General features: G+C 32.0%; 1 protein-coding gene across 4 annotated transcripts in view; it reads right to left on the bottom strand.

The window, feature by feature from the left end:
• The window catches only part of GPATCH2 (G-patch domain containing 2), a 452,239-nt gene that overhangs the window by 119,674 nt on the left and 316,617 nt on the right, over positions 1–15,948 (bottom strand). For all 4 annotated transcript variants that reach the window (XR_007953687.1, XM_051998289.1, XM_051998291.1 and 1 more), the window contains one exon: positions 5,618–5,685. Coding sequence is in view for 3 of the 4 variants with exons in the window: in XM_051998289.1 (XP_051854249.1) it covers positions 5,618–5,685 (68 nt within the window). In the remaining variant the exon portion in view is untranslated. The remainder of the gene's footprint in view (positions 1–5,617; positions 5,686–15,948) is intronic.

Genomic DNA, 15,948 nt, shown 5'->3' with positions numbered 1-15,948 from the left:
ACTCTGATAAAATATAAATGCTTTAAAAGTAGGGACTATTTCATTTTTTCTTTGTATTTCCATGGTATAGCACAATGCTTAGCACATGGTAAGTAATTAATATAGGGTTGTTAATTCATTTATGGTCAAATATTAGAGAAATAATGGGAGAAAGGGACTCCCTAAAACTTTGCCATGAAGTGGAACTGGCACTAAATTAATTACATTAGAAAATTGAAAAGTCTCCATTAATAGTATGAGAACTATTCCTGGTTCATGACCACAGGTCCACTGCTTAATTTTATGATGTGCTACATAATAACATCATGGAAATAGCATTTTATATGGAATTGGATATTATAACAAAAATCTCAATATATTCAAAGTATTTTTATATCCAATCATCCCACTTAATATATGACTGGAATATTTTAACTTGTAATTGATAATGCTAATTAGTTCCTCTCTAAAGTTACCTTGTAGCTACTTTGCATGTGTCTTGTTTATATCTTTTTACATACATATTGTCTCCCCCATTCAAAGTAGCCATTTTGGGGCAGGGATTGTTATAGGGTTTTTTTTTTGTTTGTTTGTTTTTGCTTTCCGTTACAGCATGTTATTGTTTAACACATAGAAAAGCTAAATAAAAGCTAATTGTTTGATTATGACAGAATTCTAGTAAATCAAAATCATTCTAACAATTTTTTGAATTATAATGTAATAGTATCAATCATTGGACTATTTATTTGCAAAAACATTTTTAAGTTTTATGAGTAATATTCCAACAAAACTTAAAAAAAAAAAACAGAATGGAAATCCAGACTATATCATGCTGACATATGGTCAATTCATTGAATTAACATACATACATACATACATACATACATACATTTCCGACAGGACTACAAATATAGTTGGGCCCATAATGTTATAGGAGAAAGAGAATGAGTTACTTTGAATTTGGGAAGTTGAGCAGTGCTTTAAAAAAAATTTTTTCTATTTTTCATGTAATTATTATTATATAATTTACTGATTTTACTATTTTTTTTTTTACCTTTCCTCCATAAGGAAAACGAACAAACAAAATAGCTGATTCTAATAGTTTTAAAATTTTTCTCTTTATTTATGGTAAGATCTCCTTTTAAAAAATTTAAACAACTTAGTTTTCCTCTTTATTCTTTTTTTATTTTAATAACCTTTTTTTTTAAGTCAAAGCTGTATTTCTTGCAAATTAAGACAACTCTGAGATACCACTACACACCTGTCAGATTGGCTAAGATGACAGGAAAAAATAATGATGAATGTTGGAGGGGATGCGGGAAAACTGGGACACTAATGCATTGTTGGTGGAGTTGTGAACGAATCCAACCATTCTGGAGAGCAATCTGGAATTATGCTCAAAAAATTATCAAACTGTGCATACCCTTTGATCCAGCAGTGTTTCTATTGGGCTTATATCCCAAAGAAATACTAAAGAAGGGAAAGGGACCTGTATGTGCCAAAATGTTTGTAGCAGCCCTCTTTGTAGTGGCTAGAAACTGGAAAATGAATGGATGCCCATCAATTGGAGAATGGCTGGGTAAATTGTGGTATATGAATGTTATGGAATATTATTGTTCTGTAAGAAATGACCAGCAGGATGAATACAGAGAGGACTGGCAAAGCTGTATTTCTTAATTCAATGGCCTTTTTGTTTTCAATTTTATTAAACCCATTTGAATCAAATGCTGCCAAGATATATCAATTTTACCTTTGTAACATATCAGAAATGTTTTGGCTCTGGGCATTTTCCCTGGATGTCCTGCATGCCTAAAAAGTTCTCTCTCCTTAAGAGTCACATCCTGGCTCCTCTGACTGTTATTAAATTCCAGTTAAAATTCTACCTTCTACCTTACCTTGCCTTTTGCAATCACTCTTAATTCTAGTGTCTTTGCTGACTATTTCCTCAATATCTTGTAAATATGTCGTTTGTATATATTTTTTTCTATTGTGGTATTGTTGTCTTTTGCCTTTCTTTATATCCAAATACCTATTCAGTATTTATATTCAAATGTATCTTTGTATTCCATATATATATAGTTAATATGCACTTAATACTTATTGACTAATCATTTCAGAATGTCTACTTTGTTATTTGGCAGGGGGTTTCTACACTGACTTAATCAAGTTTTTAAAATTGCATGGCAAATATGTCTTTTCTCTCTTTGGTTGATGAATGTGTTTAAAGATTTTGTCAGCTATATCTTTATCTGTATCCATACCTTATGAGTTTTGATATTCTGCATGATTTTTAAAGTTTGTTATTAAGGATTTGTTTTATTTTTGTTTCTGGATGACTCATAATTCTTAGATGATCTTTTCCCATTTTTTAAAAAAAACTGTTACTCTTATGTTCTTCAAATATATTCTTTAGAGTTTTAAAAACAATTTTCCTTCTGCTCTAGAAATTCTATTGTTTTAGGCAGAATCTTTGTTTTTGGTTCTAAATTCTTTTATTCTCTAAATAATAAGGCCTAACTACCTCCTCATGATATGCTTCCAGTTTTGGTTGTACTTTCATTCATATTCCCTAATTTACTGGTTACAGTGGGAGTGTTGGAATACTCTTGTTCCCCATTGTTCCTTCTAGAATCTCTATTACCATCACTCAATATCCTCTCTGCTGAGTTTCATTCAGTATATACCTATCAACCAGTCAAGATTCTAGATGTTGTCATCAAGCTACCTCTAGGACATTTTCCTTCTTTCCTCAATGCATTCAGCGCCTCATGTCAAATCTTTCTTTATTTTGAAATCTATCTTCAAACTAGGGAACTTCAACACGCATACTGCCATTATTTCAAACACTTTTAACTTCTCACTTCTTCCTAAATTTCCTGTAACATACTTTACCCTTCCTCAGCTACTCACAGAGATTGTCATATACTTGATCTTGTTATCAGTGTCAACTGTCACACTTCCATGTTCAAAAACTCCACAATTCCTTTATTTGATCACAGTATTTTGTCATTCTATCTTTCTTTCTTTTTCATAATCCTTTATCTTGTTCTTTGTTCTCACTATCCAATCTTTGAACCCCCTCTGTCCTTTTCAGGTTATCAGTCTTACTATCTTAAGTCTCTTGTTCTTCATCCCACTATCTAGTTTGCAGTGGCAAGCTTCAATCTTGGCTGTCTCCCACCATCTACTGTCTTTGCTCTTGTGCGAGAGCTCCTTTCCAGCAAAATCTGGAAAAAATATCATGAAACTATGCTGATTGGGGGTCTCTTCAACTAGACTCTTGCTATAGCAAGGCAATACTATTAAATCTCCTTAATGAATTCACTCTCATTCACCACAGAAGATTTTCTGAATATTTTTTCTTTTTTTTATTAAAGCTTTTTATTTTCAAAACATGGATAATTTTTGAACATTGATCCTTGCAAAACCTTAGGTTCCAATTTTTCCCTCTTCCACTCATTCCCTCCCCTATATAGGCAAGTAAACTAATTAGTAAACTAATGACCTTTCCCCCCAACTTTTCTCTAGCTTTTGACATTATTAATAACACATTTTTTCTTGCTGCTCTTTTATCTTTAGTTTTTTGTGAAACTGCTCTTGTCTGGGTTCCCTTCTCCTTGTCTGCTCCTTCTCAGTTTCTTTTTGCTGGATTTTCCTCGAGGTAATATCTTTAACTATTGGGAGCTCCTAGGTATGATCCCTCTTCTTTTCTTCCTCTGTAATATTTACTTGAATCTTATAAGGTCCCATAAATTTAATTATAATCTCTATGCTGCTTAGATCTACTGATCAAGCCTTAACTTTTCTCCTAATTGTCAATCTTATATCTCCAGTTGTCTATCAGACATCTTGAATTTAATGTTTCACATTCAGCAGGTATAGAACTGAACCCAACTTCTACTCAGCAGTCTAAGTGATCTTTCCAAAGCACATACCATATTATCCTTCTTTCCCTCATTCAGTAAAGTCCAGTGCCTTCCTATCGCCTCCAGAACCAAATATAAAATCATGTTTGGCTTTTAAAGTCCTTCATAACCTGGTATCTTTCTATTTTTGCAGTTTTCTTACATTTTATTTCTTTCTATGTACTTTACTATAGTGACATTAACCTTTTTGTTTTCAATCAAGACATTCCATCCGTTGCCACTATGCATTTTCATTGCCTATCCTCATAACTAGAATGTACTCACTCCTCCCATCTGCCTCCAGTCTTCCTTGCTTCAGAGAAGCCTTAAGTCTTAGTGAAATTCTCACCTTTTGAAAGAAGCTTTTCCTGGACTTTTTAGCATTAGTAATTTCTCTTTCACTTTATTATAAATATATCCTTATCTATAGTTATTCACAGGTTACATTCCCCACCAAATTGGGTGATTTTTTTGAAGATAGGAACTACTTTTGCCTGGCTTTGTATCCCCAGAACTTACTCTTGTTAATATATAACAAGGGCTTAATAAATGCTTGTTGACTTGAACTTTTAGTGAGTCTTATTAATTTCTTTATTTAAGAATTCCAATTTCTATAATTAAAAATCATTTTTCATTTAATTCTCTGAATGATTTTTTCAACCATTTTTGGGGTTCTTTGAATCATTACATTGTTCTAGGAACTACTGCAGAATTTGTTGTAATACCTTAACTTGCACAAAAGGCAGACTTCTTTGTTGAATGATTGTTCATTGAAATGTCAGTCTCATTTGATCTCAGGTAACTTTTGATGATCTGTAATACAGGCTCTGATGATTTTACTATTATTTTCCTATAAATGTGATTATTACCATTAGTACTTTTGCTGGTGTATATTCTGTAATAAAAGGCCTCTCCCCCAGCCTCATGACAGACCTTGGAGGGCACAGGAATGGCTTGGGGAAGAACATTCTGAATCACTGCTGAGGTAAAGCATCAGAAATTGTGACAATTTGGTCCCTCTTTCATCTTTTTTCTACGTCCTTATGCTGACTGCTGTTTTACTCTGATAAAGGATTAAATATCTGCAATCAGTGCTACATCTTTCTGGTCTCCTTTGGAAAGTGGTCCCATACATCAGAAGCTCTATAGTTTTCAACAGTCATCCCTTTCTTTTTGAACTTTGGGTTGCTGATCTTACCTGACTATGTGACTTAGGCTTCCTACAAGACTTTACCCCTAAGTCCATGTCTAAATTAAACCTGGCATTAGGGATATGCAGTGCTTTCTCATCAGGTGCAGCCACAAATTCTCTATGTATGGATTTGAGGATGCAGGGAGGAGTGAAAGGGAAGAAAGAGAAAGAAGCATGCCCAGAATGAAATGACTGTGTCTACTGAGCCGTACTTGTGTGTGTGTGTGTGTGTGTGTGTGTGTGTGTGTGTGTGTGTTTAAGAATTATCCTGGATTGACTTCTATTATCTTCTTTCTGTTGTTGCTAGTTTGCTACATTTTGGGGTACTTTTCTTGCTTATTTGAGATTTTGAAGGAAAAGCTTTATTCTAGATTACCTCTTATTCCACCATATGCTCTCACTATGTAAACACCTTTTAAAAGATATTTTAATAATATTTTAAAAGTTACTACTGTACGTATGAAAAGAATCAAAGACTCTGAAAAGACTATATAATGTAGGCCACTAATAATGATATACAACATAGATAGAGCATACTCACTCATGGTGATGTGAATCAGGAGAAAAGTGAACCATTCTCTTGTTACTTACTGGACCAGATGTAGCCACCTGACGAGATTAAAAAAAGAAAAAAAAAAAGAGAAGAATATAAAAAGATTTGTAAAAAGACAGTAAATAATGGGAGACTATATGAATTGTAAAATGAATAAAATAATAGAGAAGAAAGTGTTCTAAAAAAAGATGCTCAGTGTGTAATGAGTAATTACAGAATGAAATCCCAGCCATTTCTATGTTTTTGTGGCTTATAAAATAGTACTTTGGATTATTTTTTAAAAGTATATTTTAAAATGATGTTTTATAATGTTGAGAACCAAATCATTGGTCTCTTTATTTGAGAACATTGTTCCACTAATCATATATTTAACTTTATTTGGAAAAAAATGGTTTTACTTAATTAGATTTTTGTTGACCACCTTGTATTTTATAGAACTATATGCATAGTTCATTTATAAATATAAGTAACGCCTGTTATAATGCACACATTTAAATGCATACACTAGCTTAAATCATCAAATGTATTATTTTTTACATATTAAAAAAGCTAAGATATAATGTATATTATCAACCTACTTATAAAAAACAAAATGGATTTCACTAAGAAAAAGAAAGCTTTATTTTTCTATTCACAGACTCAAATCAAATATTAAAAGAAGTCACAGAATCAATTTAGAATTAGAATGTCTTCTGATTACCTAATTCACTTGCATTCCTTAGAAAACCTTTACATGTTATTAATTAGAAAGATTTGTGAGATCTACATATTACAAATCTAGAAATATTAATATTGTGCAATGCAATGAATGAATTTACTCTCACTGTATCAAAGCATTTGTTTTCAAGTATGGATTCAATCAAAATTGTGAATTTCTAGTATTGTCTGCTACAGTCAGGCCAACATCTTGTAATTATAGAAGTACTTCTTAATAGAATTCATATAGGCACGGTGATGCAACAGATAGCTTAAAAAAACCCTGAAGAATACATCACTGAAATCATATTGCCTTTCATTTGGGTAAAACAATAAATTACAAAGAGGCTTCAAAATTAAAAAAAAAAAAAAGAGAAGAATATAAAAAGATTTGTAAAAAGACAGTAAATAATGGGAGACTATATGAATTGTAAAATGAATAAAATAATAGAGAAGAAAGTGTTCTAAAAAAAGATGCTCAGTGTGTAATGAGTAATTACAGAATGAAATCCCAGCCATTTCTATGTTTTTGTGGCTTATAAAATAGTACTTTGGATTATTTTTTAAAAGTATATTTTAAAATGATGTTTTATAATGTTGAGAACCAAATCATTGGTCTCTTTATTTGAGAACATTGTTCCACTAATCATATATTTAACTTTATTTGGAAAAAAATGGTTTTACTTAATTAGATTTTTGTTGACCACCTTGTATTTTATAGAACTATATGCATAGTTCATTTATAAATATAAGTAACGCCTGTTATAATGCACACATTTAAATGCATACACTAGCTTAAATCATCAAATGTATTATTTTTTACATATTAAAAAAGCTAAGATATAATGTATATTATCAACCTACTTATAAAAAACAAAATGGATTTCACTAAGAAAAAGAAAGCTTTATTTTTCTATTCACAGACTCAAATCAAATATTAAAAGAAGTCACAGAATCAATTTAGAATTAGAATGTCTTCTGATTACCTAATTCACTTGCATTCCTTAGAAAACCTTTACATGTTATTAATTAGAAAGATTTGTGAGATCTACATATTACAAATCTAGAAATATTAATATTGTGCAATGCAATGAATGAATTTACTCTCACTGTATCAAAGCATTTGTTTTCAAGTATGGATTCAATCAAAATTGTGAATTTCTAGTATTGTCTGCTACAGTCAGGCCAACATCTTGTAATTATAGAAGTACTTCTTAATAGAATTCATATAGGCACGGTGATGCAACAGATAGCTTAAAAAAACCCTGAAGAATACATCACTGAAATCATATTGCCTTTCATTTGGGTAAAACAATAAATTACAAAGAGGCTTCAAAATTAAAAAAAAAAAAAAGAAAAAGAAAACATTTCATGTATTCAGTGCTTCTGATGCTAATAACCAAATGGTTACTTGGGAACCATAGGTAAACATGTGGCTCAACTCCAGGATTACCTCCAGTGTTCATCTCAAAATGAGGTTTTCATGCTATTCCAGGGGGTATCCCTGGCATACAGTAATCCATTTTCTACACTGTGGCTGTGAGAAAAGTCGACCGGGCCTATGTCATGCTTTGTTACAGGTTCATGATCACATTATCTCATGGTGGACCTGACACTTTTATTCAGTTTACAGTATGTTCTGTGTACAGGCAACTTATTTCCTTTGCCAGGGCTGCTGACAACCTTTTCCACACTATATTAATCTTGTTTACTGACTTTATCTTGGTACAAATATCAGAAAACTGAACTTTTTATCTCATGGAAAAAATAAACAACATGTTGACAGAAGCAGAAGCTATTTTCTGGACTCAAATTGCTTGTTTACCTGCAGCAATACTTATGGAAAAATGTTTAAGTCTTGATCTGGCTTGAAAAACATAATCCAAAATTTAATAAATGAAGAAATCTCACATGAATCCATGTGATAAATTGCCAGGTGAAACAATATAGCTGAACATAATACCACTGAATTTGTAACTAATTTATACAATAATATAAATGTAAGCTTTCAATCTGGTCACAAACAATCAGTTGGTGAATTTCTCAGATTTCATATATATATACATATATATATGTATGTATGTATGTATGTATATATATATATATATGTATATTTATATACACACACATATTTCAGTTGTTGGGAAAAAAACTACAAAAGATTTACCACATCAAATGAAATTTAAAAACAATTTCTATCTATTTGATCTTATTATAGTGGTTTTTTTTTTTTTTTTTGCCATAGTAAATTGAATAAAGTAATACTGTACTGTTATTTAAATTCAATTTTTAAAACAATCCACAAGGTTTTATTAAGCTTTACTATGGTCAGGCATTGTGCTAAGTTCTGGGATACAAAGAAAGCCAAAAACAATCTGTGCTTTCAAGGAGTCTCAGCTAATGGCAGAAACATATACATAAACATATTAGTAAATGAGAAGTAATTCGTAAAGGAAGGAACAAGTAGTATGAGGAGACAGGGACAGGAAAAGATCTTGCAGGTGGGATTTTATAGGAGTCTTGAATTTCACTCAGGCAAAATTCATGGAATCTAGAGGCAGATGTAATTTCATGTATATGGAACAGCAAGAAATTCAATATTTCTGAATGTAGAATATGTGGAGGATGAATAAGGGGAGAAAACTGGAAAGGTATGAAGGAGCCAAATTTGAAAAGCTTTAAAAGTCAATCAGAGCTGAGAATGGTAAGGTACTCCCATATTCACTTTTACAGGAAAGACTCAAACTGGTGGATTGCTTGAGTTTGGTAGTTTTTAGCTTCAGGGGATTCTACACTAAGTCTAACACCAACAAAATGATCCCTGATCAGCACTGGGATTGATTGCAAGGGATGGGACTGCAGAAAGGAAAGAATGATAGCAAAGAGACCATCTAGGAAATTATTATAGTCTATACAAGAGTTATAAAAACATCCTGAACTAGAATATTTGTCATGGAAATGGAGTAAAAGAAGCTATATAAGATGCTGTGGAGGGAGACTACCAAGACTTGGACGCAATTAGACACAAAAAGTTAGGGAGAAGAAAGCAACAAACAGCTATTATGGCAAAAGCGTAGAGTGAAAAAGATTGAAGAGAGGAAGCCAAATCATGGAATATCTTAGAATATTTTTTTAAACTTCCCACTTCATGACACCCTCTGAAAGCCTATTTTATAATTTAAAAAATTTTAACTAAATAATCTATTGAATTGTAATCTGTTAAAGTTCTATTTTAATGTCAAGCAAAATTACTAATTCTGGTAAATAGTACAGTAAAATGAGATATTTAGATTTTTCCAAAAAGAGATAGTAATCTTTTCTGAGGAAAGAAAAGTTAATAAATTTATGTTATTCTGAATAATCTTTTGAGGATTATCAAGCAAAAATTAACTATTTTTGGCCAGAACATATGTTATTGAGGGAATAGCTATTTTATAGTCTAATGCTTGATATTTATTATTTCTTCGAAGACAAATATTTAGATAATTAGCTACCACTTATCACAAAACTAATCTTACACATTAAATCATATACTTACTTTTCTAGACACCGGAACTACATTTTCTAGAACATGATTAAAACAACTTTCAATACTCGTGCCACAATCAATATCACAAATTGCTTTATAAACCTCAAGTCAAGGGTTGGTGATATTTAGGCTATATACTAGTAAGCTTCAAAATAAGAGTGATTTTTTTTCTTAATTAAAGGACTTAGTTTATTAAGAGAGACTAATTATTTTATTATATATAATATATATTTAGTATATCTATATCTATACTAAGACATATATTAGAATTTCATGTGCCACAGGATTTTTTCTTAAAGAATTAAGACACCTATACCAATAAACAGGTGTTTAGAAAACCATTTAAGTATAAGGGCAATAATGCCATTGTAATAATTCCTAAGGCCCAGAATTATTAATTTATTTTAAAAATTGGGTAAATGTCCTTAAAGAAAGGATCTATTCTTTATAGTTTAATTAGCTCTGTTAATAGCAATATCTCATTTTTATCATTTATTATCATTTGATTCATAAGATTAGCAGAAATAGCTTCCTTTACATCTGACTTAACTTTTTTATTAACAAAATGCTCTGAAGTATGATCTTAGAGACATATCTCTGATCATTTTTCTTTAATTTTTTTATTTCCATTTCCATTTCTATCTCCATCTCCTTTGCATCCAGAAAAATGGATAAATAATCAGCCAAATCTGGCCAAATTTTATGAGAAACTAATTTTAATATGAAGGAATAAAAAGAAGCTTTATAAATGTTAGGTGGTTTTCAATTTGAATTTCTATCTTAGATTCTTTAGTTACATAGCAAAGTACCATGTAGACATCTCTCTTCTTTCACTAACTGATTTTCTATTATGATTTTATTCACCCTTCAAATGCTTTCTTGTTTCTGTGGCTATCATGATAATCACAGAAGGTGATAGGCTACCATCCCAAAGAAGATTTTTCTTGAATATGCAGTTCTTAAGAATCCTCTGATGCTTATCCAAACATATTTTCCCTCCCTCTAAATTCATGGTACAGTTGTACTCTACCAATGACTCCTTGCCTGTTAGTCAAAATCCAGAAGTGTGCTTCTGCTTCTTATGATTCTTAATTTGATGGTATTTCTTTGAATTGAAATACACATTGAAATCATAGCAAACCCTACATAAAACCCTACAAAATGATCAAGAAATATGTGCAACTCTATGTAATTGATAAGTACTGAGAAGTCAACAAAATAGGCTCAAAAATATGATTCAAAACACTGAAAGAAATGAACTTTAACAGGATTCAAAATTCTGTCTGTACCAAATTCACACTAAATAGAGGAATAGTTTCCTTTTAAAAACCATATTTTTAGCCTAAGAAATTTAATACTGGTAAACAGAAAAAAAAATCACATTAAAAAAAATTGTTTTTATGTGGGAATCAAAATAACACTCCTGTCCTAAATATCATATTTAGCTACTTTATAATTACTAGTTTTTATTCTCTTGATATTTGTGTTGCATATAATTTATATATCTTTCTCTTGTTTGAATGTAAACTCCTAAAGTAGTCATTGAATACATGCTCATTGATTGAATCAAACAATATCTTATGAAGAATGAAGCTTAATGTTTCACAATGGCATTTTGAAAAGTATAAATCCTTAATTAAAAAAATATTTACTAATGTTTTGACAAAATGACTAATACCCAGTTCCTAAATTGTTTACAATCTATGATTGTACATAGTACAATATTTTGCACATAGTAACTGCTTAATAAACACTTCATTCATCATTCTTTTGAATTCCAGACTTAGCAAAGTGCATGAAAGGTTAGAATCAAATAAAGACCCAAATCATAAATCCAATCTCAAAAATCCACAATACATAACTGTTATGGGCCAGAATTCTGAAACAAGGATTCTTACAAGGTGTTAAGCCAGTGGAATTGATGAGACAATGGTTATCTGCTTACCATGCTGATGAATAGTCTCTAAGTTCAGTATGAATCATTTAATCTTACAACAAATAATGGTTTCTTAGTGATAACATGATTGGTTTATACTCAGTGTAGAGCATATAAGCTGGAACTCAGACTCAGAGCCAGATTCACTCACTTTATTTCACACTACCATGGTGATAGGCTCTCCTCCTTCATTTCTCCACTGAGACCAAGGCCTGTCAGAGCCAGAGACAGACTCAGAAGGGCCAGGCACAGACTCAAAAGGGACGCAGAGCCAGATTCATTCAGAGACAGATTCATTCCATCTTCATCAGCCTCATGGTGGCTGGCCTCCTGTACTTCCCCTACTGAGAGCTAGGCCCGTCTGAAAGGATTTCCAGAAAGTTGCCTAGCCCCAGGCAGGAAGCAATGAAGAATTTGGACTTTAACACCTGGCTATTCTTGTGGTGATTGCTCTGCTGAAAGGAAGGCTGCTCCAAGAAGACCAGAAAGAAAACCAAAAAGAACATTACACATAACTATATAATTTGAAGAATTTCAGTGATGGGGAACTTAATACAAAATAGTTCATTCTGTTTTTAGCCATTCCCAAAAGAATGTTGATTTGAAATCTTCATTCTAACTTCTGAATAATGTTTCTAGTTGTATCTTACAGGAACAAGAGAACATCTAATTATTCAAATATTTGAAGTTTTTTCAACTAGTCTTAATGAGATATAGTTTTAAATTAGTTGTTTTGTCAATGTAGACTTCTAGACTATAGCACCTAAGAGAGCTGGTCTCAAGGAATACTCCAGATTTGGTCTAATAGCTGAAGAGTACAATGGAACTGCCACATCCTATGTGTTTGACTAATAATGAAACTTATAATTACACTAGCTATTTTGGCAGTACATTAAACTACAAATTTACATTTTGCTTCCGGCCTACTAAAAGCCCTAGCTCTTTTTCATGGGAACTGCTCTCTAGTCATATTTTTTTCCCCATCCTGTTCTTGAGGTACAAAAACTAAAACCAAAATCAGACAACTGCATAACTGAAATGATGTTACATTGATTTTTACTAAGTTTTAATTGGCTAGGAGTCAGTATATTATTTCAGGTTATAGAAATATTTTGGGGTTTGAATCTGGTAATCAATTAAGGCATTTTACCAAGTGCTGGGGATATGTAGACCTAAATAAAACGAGAAGCTTAAATTATCTCAGGTGAGATAGTATTTACATATTAACTATAGATATATGTGAATATATATAAATACAAGGTTAGCTATTATATTTAGTTAATTCCTACAGGACCATGTCATCTTTTAGTTTGGTAAGCTTTCATCTAAATCACTGATTTTAAAAAAAATGTTGGACAGAAGAGAGTTCTGAGTGACTTCCTTTGAAAACTCCTTCTGGATTGTCAAAAATACATTAGTCAATACTCAAGTTCTATGAGTCAACCTGATCTGAAGTCATCTTTATATTAGTTTTCTTCCCATATCACTTTATCTTGTCCACAGACATACTATAAAACTTTACCAAATGCTATGTTTCATGTATATACCACGTCAAAGCTATGGTATTTCCTTGATCCTAAATAAACTAGTGGAGCAAACCAATCAAAAAATAAAAAAGAAGGGGCAGCTAGGTGGCACAGTGGATAGAGCACCAGTCCTGAAGTCAGGAGAACCTGAGTTAAAATTTGATCTCAGATACTTAACACTTCCTAGCTGTGTGACCTTGGGCAAGTCACTTAACCCCACTTACCCCAGCAAAATATATATAAATAAATAATTTTTTTTAAGATTAAAAAAATTAAAAAAAAGAAGTTACTCTACCATGATTTATCCTTTATGAACTCAGGTCATACTTACCTTTCTTCCTAAGAACTCTCTAATCATCTTTTCATTTACCCACAATACCTGGCACATTGGAAGTGCTTAATAAATGCTTACTGATGGATCTATGTGATAACTTGTTCTATAATTTCATCAGGAATAAACCTCAAGTTCCATGACCTATGAAATTTAGAAAATTTGCCACTTTCTAGTTTATCAGAACTGCTCAGATTCACCATAATTGTTTAGAAGAGATCAATGAGTGAGGGTTTATATATGGAAGGTATTTTTAAAAAAAAATATTCTAACATATATTTCATTTGGACCAAGTGGCTTGAACTAATTTTGAAGCAATAAGAAATTGCCTTCCTTTCTTCCTTTTTTCTTGCTGGAGTAATCAGAGTTAAGTGACTTGCTCAAAGTCACACAGGGTATTGTCAAGTGTTTGAGCCGAATTTGAACTCAGGTCCTTGGCTCCAGGGCCAGTTCTCTATCCATTGAGCCACCTAACTGTCCTTTACATGGTTTCTTATCACTTCTTTACTTATCTTATTCTCTTCTCTATCTTTCCTAGTGTGAAGATATTTCCTTGGTAAAGAAAATAAACAATGGCTTGAAGACTTCTAACTACTCTCTTTTATATTATCATACTTCTGACCATTCAGTCTGGCATCTCTTTGACCTTATTCTTGTTGTCCATGTAATTTTGTAAAGCTCCTTTTCATCAACTTTGGCATTGTCAAAAACCTCAGTCCATGATGGAACTTTGCCTTCCTGATGCTATTCTTAATGAAACCTGCCAAACTTTTGTATTTTAAACTGTTAGTTATCCCGGTTTTCCATCTTTATTCGTATGTTTTTAAAATCTGAATCTGTTTACAGACATTTTCCTATTTTCAATATATACCTCTTTCTTCCTCAATGGACTTAATTACAATCAAATTATCAGACTTTCAATCTTTTTTTTAATTAAAGCCTTTTATTTTCAAAACATATGCATAATTTTCAACATTCACCCTTGCAAACAAAATTTCATTCTTGAAAGTTTTCTTATGTCCTTGGGCCAATTTTCTTTTTAGTATCTTAGGTTACACTAAGGATTAGAATTTTTAACATTCAAAATCCATTTTACCTATTATAAAGGAACCTAATAATAAAGGAAAGGAATTTGACTTTGCTAAGTTTTATTTTCTTTTTCCATTATAAGCTTTAGGATGGTGTAGTTACCAGCACACAAGGTTCTGCCATCTCGTGTGATGACCACGCTAGCACCCAGGACACCCCAGAATCAGCCGGAGTCAGGATAAGGAAAAGCCCTCAGTCTTTATTCTTGGTCTTAGACGCAGGATGGAAGCAGAATCTCCACAACCGCCTTCTCCCTTGTCTACCGCCAAAAGTGACTTTGGCGAGTCTTACTCCATCCCCTAGCCCCTCCTATAATCCTTTGTATACACCAATCATTGAGCCAGCACGGATAATGGAAAGGACCATTTTTCAAGCATATGTCCACAGAGTATTGTCCCATCAGCAGTAGTTAGCCTCAAGTGCTTGGCAGTCCTGACCTCAGTGCATCGACTCAATAGTTTCAGCCCTCTACATTCTTGTCTTTAATAACTAGCTCTTTCACTGGAATGAGGTGGGAAATAGTAATGTTCTTCATCTCTTCTTCATTTCTAAGATGAAATTATTAATAGTAGAAGAAATGACTTTTTCATGTTCCCTTATTTTTGAAGATTTCTATGCAGATAGTTGAAATTTTCCATTATAACAATATGATAATTTTCTATGAGTTTTAAAAACTATTAGGTATTCATCATCCAATTCCTTCAAATGGTTTAGAATCATATGTTTTAGCACTTTACTACCTCTTTATCTCTCCTTTGATTTTTATACAAATGTCCTCTCCTGCTACACTCAGGTTTATGAATAATATTTTTGAGGTATAGTATTAATATGTCTGTCCTAGTTGTTCTAATTCTTGTAATGAGTAGCATTGCATAACTGTATTATAACTATGAGTCACATGTCAACAAGCTTCCATGATACTCTTAGATTATATTTCCCATTCTTGTTAAAGTTTTTAGTTTAATTTAGTACTCCTTCTCTTGGATGGCAAGTAATCCAAAATATATGTTAAACATGTACAATTCTTCTGTACATATTTCCATAATTATCATGTTTTACAAGAAAAATCAGATGAAAAAGGAAAAGAAAATGAGAAAGAAAACAAAATGCAAGCAAACAACAAAAAGAGTGAAAATACTATGCTGTGATCCACTCTCAGTCCCCACTCTCTCTGGGTGCAAATGGTCCTCTTTATTACAAGACCATTGGAAG

This window comes from Antechinus flavipes, chromosome 4, assembly GCF_016432865.1.
Source record: "Antechinus flavipes isolate AdamAnt ecotype Samford, QLD, Australia chromosome 4, AdamAnt_v2, whole genome shotgun sequence".
Classification (NCBI taxonomy): Eukaryota; Metazoa; Chordata; class Mammalia; order Dasyuromorphia; family Dasyuridae; genus Antechinus; species Antechinus flavipes.
The sequence above is the reverse complement of the archived record's forward strand: the minus strand, read 5'-3'. Positions and strand labels throughout refer to the sequence as shown.